Genomic DNA, 5,764 nt, shown 5'->3' with positions numbered 1-5,764 from the left:
GGCAGGATTCTGCCCACTCATCAGAAATCTGGAAGAAAACGAGACCAGAGCGGTTTCCAGATCTGCTACAAGTCCCTGAGAAGGAGCCTTCCAGTACCTCCTGCTTCCCCTCTAACCTGCTTCCTCTAGTAACAGGCCACAGACAGCTCAATTTTAGGACGGCCACATTGATCCCTTCCACTATCAAAGTTCCTCCAGCTTCATTAATCCGTCATGCCGCCAAGTAGCTGGGCTGCAGTTCGAAAGAAAAGAACCCTCTCCAATGAGAAGGGATCAGGAGGGCAGTTATTGTAAATAAGTCAGAGATGAGAGAAAACTAACAAGGGATGCAGAAAAGCAGGCCCCATCTGAAAGGCAGTTTTCTGAAAATATGGTCCCTTGTTCCAATTTTGGAAAGAGAGAGTGAGGAGCTCCAGATTGCAAGACACTTCAGTACTGAAACTTTAGATAGATACATAGCTTAGGGTGGACCTGTGTCCATATTACCTTCTTTAAGTAGAATGACAGCTACTTGCTTTGTGGATAGTGACCCATAAGTGGAAGAGGTTAGACTCCTAGGAATACAATTGTCAAGTTATGTCTCCTAACTTCTATAGTAAACTCATTCAATCCTAGAGCTCTGTCTCTAAGATTAAAAAAAAAATTTTCCACATGATTAAAAGTGTCCAAATGAAATGCATGCATAACCAAAAGTCTTCCAAGCATCATTTGGCCTCTGGGTGAAAGAAAGGAAAACCTAGTTAGCAAACCCAGAAATAAATATCCTAAAATGCAAAGATGATATTAAGCATGATGATGATTCCCTACAGAATCCTAGGGCCATTTTAATGATTTTCACATCTGTATGCCAGTATAACTGACTAGAGCTGTAATTCCGGAAGCCATTAATAAGAAATAAAACAAAAGTCCTCCCTTTCTGTTTGGGGTATTATTTTCACTAATCAAATATTTTTTGTTGAGAAACAAACAGGTTTTTCAAAGCAAAATACTGTATAAGACTGGACCATGACCTACTTTCATTTACATTGGAAAGATAAATTTATTTTCATCAGATGAAAATGGAGTAGTTTTAGGGAATGAAGATAGGCTTTAGTTTTAGGAATCTCTAGTTGGCTCAAGAAAAGAATAGACTTGAAGGTAAATCAGCTCAAAGGCTCTGAAAACAAGATTCCAGAACTCTAGAGGACATTTAGAAAAGGTGCAGTTGAAGTAGTTGCAGACACAGATGTAGATTAGGTGGGAAAGCTTGGGGCAGTAGCGTCGAAAATTATTGGGGCAACTTGGGGAAACCAGAGGTCGGAGTGGCTACACAAACAATATGTAAATCAATGGCACTCACTTTGCCACTGCAAATCTTGCCTTAGCCAATCCACCCTGTCACTCCATAGTTCGATTCTAAGCGTTTTTCCTTTTGTATTTCTAATCTTGCCACTGTTGCGCATGATATTTATTTTTTTCTTTCAAATTAAAAATTCCTGAGTTTTCTGGAAATGCTATACTATGTAAAACTCCAAATTGTGTTAGAAATGCAACTATTGTGTTAGAAACATTCCAATGAGAAATATTTGGGTTTACATATGGTTTTCGATGTATATAAAGCTAAGAAATAGCTATAGGTCCCGTACTCCATGCTCTCTTTTTCTACCTAGACTTATACAACTCAGTGCTTCTCCGTTTCAGCATGTATTTTCTAGGACATGATAGATTTACTTTGTGCATAAGTTTGCACAGAACTTATATGACATGTAAAGCCAATACATCCATGCCCATAGGGCACGGTACCGTACGGAGGTCTATATTTGTTGGCCTCGCGGGATATCAACAGGATTAGAATCAACAGAAAATATGCCAGCATGGATAATGTGGGGTTGTGTCTGGTAGAGAACCTATGCACTGTGCAAGTAGAGTGTAAACACTACACACACACACACACACACACACACACACACACACAAACGAAGGAGGGGGAGTGAAGATGACGGAGTGGGGAGAATCAGAGACTTTGTTCCGTGTGGTTCTGGCTATTTTTAGTTAAATGCCTTTTTGCTTTTCTTTGCATCCCCAGAGTTTAGCTAGGTGCCTTGCACATATTGGCGCTTAATAAATGTTTATTGATTGACCGACCCTTGCACCCATGACTACCACTCACCCAGTCCTCCCTGCTTCTCTAGTATCTCCCTGAACTGGGTTGTGGGAAGCCCGTGTCAGTCTCTTCCTGCCCGGCTGGCGGCCTCTATAACTTCGGCCTCTGTTTTCTGCGTCTACCTGTCCATCTCCCTTCTCTCAACCCGTGTGTATGTCTTCTCCTCCCCCAAATGACGCCCTCACCCCTCCCCAATCCGGTCCTTCTGTAGGTATGGTTCCAGAACCGCCGTGCTAAGTGGAAGAAGCGCAAGAAGACGACGAACGTGTTTCGAGCTCCCGGGACGCTGCTGCCCACTCCCGGCCTGCCGCAGTTCCCCTCGGCCGCCGCCGCCGCCGCCGCCGCGATGGGGGATAGCTTGTGCTCCTTCCACGCCAATGACACCCGCTGGGCAGCTGCTGCAATGCCGGGGGTGTCGCAGCTGCCGCTGCCGCCGGCGCTGGGCAGACAGCAGGCCATGGCGCAGTCCCTGTCCCAGTGCAGTCTGGCGGCCGGGCCCCCGCCCAACTCCATGGGCCTGTCCAACAGCCTGGCGGGTTCCAACGGCGCTGGGCTGCAGTCTCACCTCTACCAGCCCGCCTTTCCCGGTATGGTGCCCGCCTCCTTACCCGGCCCGAGCAATGTCACGGGCTCTCCTCAACTCTGCAGCTCCCCGGACAGCAGCGACGTGTGGCGGGGCACGAGCATCGCGTCCCTTCGCCGCAAAGCGCTAGAGCACACAGTCTCCATGAGCTTCACCTAATGCCCCCTTTCCCGGCCGCTGGGGCCCAAACCCCTGCCCTGCCCTCCTCCTCCTCCTCCTCCTCCTCCTCCTCCTCCTCCTCCTCCTCCTCTTCCTCTCCCCCGTTGGCCCAGCAGCACTTCACCCATTTCCTTGTCATTCCTCTGGCCTCCCCCCTTACCCCACGACTGCTTTCCGACCCCACCCCTGAACCTCTCCTAGTTCCCTCCAATCTCCTCACCCGCTTCTGCTCCCCACAACCCCGAGACTTTCTCTGCCTCCTTGCTTTGCTTATCCCCTGCTCTCCAGTCCCCTCTGCTCATGAGGCCTCCTCATTCTCCTCTTCCATTCATCTCTCTTCCTGACTTTTTCTTACTCTCTGACTTCTTACTCCCTTAATCCCTCTCTGCTCCCCACCACGTGTTTCCCCCACACCCACCCCTGCTAAAAGCCAGTTTCTTTATCTTCACTGTCTCCCTCCCTAACACTGAACCTCCAAATCAAATCCCTCTGTCCTTCCTCCACTCCAGAATGTTCACCCTCTATTGGGCAACCACTTTTCCCCATCAGCCTCTCCAAGCCTTTGCCACAATTCCCACTCAAACCCCAATTTTCAGTTACTCCTCCTCTTGTTGAAGGATTGTTCTCCTCGTCCACATTTCTCATCTTCACTGTCATACCTCCCCACTCCTTGTCTCCTCTCTGATTTCCCACGTATATCTCCTATACATTCTCATCATTCCTCCAAAGCTCTCTCTTCATTGCTCTCCTCTCCACATTCTCCTTCTTCATTTCCCCTTTTTATCTTCCCTACCTCACTCACCTCCTCCTACCCTTCTCCTAGCACCCCAAGAAATGCATTATTCCCGCCATTTTACTTACCAGGGAGTCGACTCAGGATCTGAAATCAGACACCAATGGACTGGTTTGTGGGCAGAAACATACTCAAACACACACACACACACACACACACACACACACACACACACCACCTAAGTCACACAAAGATATGCTCAAGGGACAACACAATATTAGAGACTTTTGTCTTAAAGGAGGACAAGTGTCTGCTACGGTCTGCCTCATCTAAGGGCCTAATTGATTTAATTTATTTTCTTTCTTTCTTTCTTTCTTTCTTTCTTTCTTTCTTTCTTTCTTTCTTTCTTTCTTTCTTTCTTTCTTTCTTTCTTTCTTNCTTCTTCTTCTTCTTCTTCTTCTTCTTCTTCTTCTTCTTCTTCTTCTTCTTCTTCTTCTTCTCTCTATTCACCTACTACCCTACCTTTCCACCCAACTACCTACCCAGACATTTCTTTGGCTTGCTTCAGAATCTTGTTTTCCTGTCTTCTTTTCTTTTTTTTTAAGCACAAATGTGGAAATATAAATAGGAAGTTTCTTAACAGGAAATTGCCACTTGGCTGGGAGGCTGGAGCAGACTAAGAAAGTAACATGATACATACAGGAGAGGCAATCTCACCCATTTTGATAAGTATTTATAAGGAAGAATTAAGAAAAAAAAGTCCAAGTAATATTTCCTTTTGTAAAAGCAAAAGCCACATCCCTTTTCTGGGTCTTTCAGGTTTGGCTTTCTGTTGGTTTTGTTTGACTTTTCTATCTTTGTTCTTTGCCAGTCTGTCTGTCCCTCTTGGTTGTTTTGTTTGCTGTTACTGTTGTCCCCACTGCACCTAGGCTAAGGCCACTGGCCCCTGCTGAGGGAGCAGGTCCATGACCAGGCTGGGCGCCTGCACATGGATATCTCCAACCCTGCAACTTTGTACAGAGAAACACAATCAGCTTTTTCTGCATGTGCTGGTCAAATCCAACCCCAGAGAACAGAAGCTATTTCTAAGAATGAACAAACATGTGAAATAGGATGTTTTGTGTAGATAAAGCATTCTTGTTACATACTGGTCAATTTGTGATATGTTTTAACTTATTGTCTGTGCTTATTTATTGAATTTGGTTTTCTTAATAAATGTTTGAGCTAATATAAAGCATATTATTTGACTTTTCCGGACAACTTTATATCAAGTTAAATGTAAATGGATAAAATAAAATCATTTTCAGTATGTGATATGGAGAATTATGAGTTTTGGTTTTGCATGTGAGTGAACAGGCAGAAGATGTCTGGTGGCCAGGAAGAGGTTTCCAGTGCAATTCCCATTCAGACGAGGGGCCAGAAATTTAGCAACATTGATTTGCTTGACCTTCACATTTGGGGCATTTTATTTACAATAATTACTGTATTCATTGTCAATACACTTTATTTAAGCTTTCTGGTTTCTGTTCCAGAGCATAAACCAAATGAGATTTGCATGGGAGCAAAGAGATAGATTAGATAGGAAGGGCAGGGGAACAACAGATAGATTCCACCAAAGACTGGAGTCTCTGGGTCTACCTGTGCCAGATTCAGGACTAGGGCTGATGGTGGGGACAAGGATTGTGGGTAGGGTAGCAGGATGGTTTGTCTAGGATTGCGACTTTCTTCGAGGTGAAGAAACCGGACTCTTGTCTTGGGCTTGATCATCAGGGTGGCAGTGGTATGTGTTGGGGGCATGTGTGTGTGTGTGTGTGTGTGTGTGTGTGTGTGTGAGAGAGAGAGAGAGAGAGAGAGAGAGAGAGAGAGAGAGAGAGAGAGACAGAGAGAGAGACAGAGAGAGACAGAGACAGAGAGACAGAGACAGAGACAGAGAGACAGAGACAGAGACAGAGACAGAGAAACAGAGACAGAGACAGAGAGATAGACATATAAAGACAGAAACGGAAAGAAAAAAGAAATAGAGAAATGGGAGAGCAGGAAGGAAATAGTAATAGAAGAGAGCATTAATGAGTGGATGGAGACAAAAGAAAGGGGTTTGGGGATCTCTGGTCTTCAAAGAGTGGTAGTGGAAAAAAGAGAGGACTCT

The 5,764-nt window shown here is 45.3% G+C and overlaps 1 protein-coding gene across 1 annotated transcript; it reads left to right on the top strand.

Annotated features, from left to right (window-relative positions):
- Positions 1-213: 213 nt before the first annotated feature.
- LOC123251589 (orthopedia homeobox) lies at positions 214-2,885 on the top strand. The gene is made up of 3 exons (XM_044680895.1): positions 214-290; positions 2,172-2,292; positions 2,355-2,885. Exons 1-3 carry the CDS (start codon positions 214-216, stop codon positions 2,883-2,885), a joined length of 729 nt encoding a protein of 242 aa, XP_044536830.1.
- Positions 2,886-5,764: the final 2,879 nt, after the last annotated feature.

The sequence above is a fragment of the Gracilinanus agilis genome, chromosome 1 (genome assembly GCF_016433145.1).
Source record: "Gracilinanus agilis isolate LMUSP501 chromosome 1, AgileGrace, whole genome shotgun sequence".
NCBI lineage: Eukaryota > Metazoa > Chordata > Mammalia > Didelphimorphia > Didelphidae > Gracilinanus > Gracilinanus agilis.
Note: the sequence above shows the minus strand (reverse complement) of the source record. Positions and strands in the feature narration are given on the sequence as shown.

What these genes read in the sequence shown, in the direction of transcription:
- LOC123251589 (XM_044680895.1), top strand. Translation starts at nt 214, where the DNA reads ATGCCGCCAAGTAGCTGGGCTGCAGTTCGAAAGAAAAGAACCCTCTCC. An exon ending in GGATCAGGAGGGCAGTTATT is followed by an intron (nt 291 to 2,171) that starts GTAAATAAGTCA and finishes CTGCTTCTCTAG; the next exon opens with TATCTCCCTGAACTGGGTTG. An exon ending in TCTCCCTTCTCTCAACCCGT is followed by an intron (nt 2,293 to 2,354) that starts GTGTATGTCTTC and finishes GTCCTTCTGTAG; the next exon opens with GTATGGTTCCAGAACCGCCG.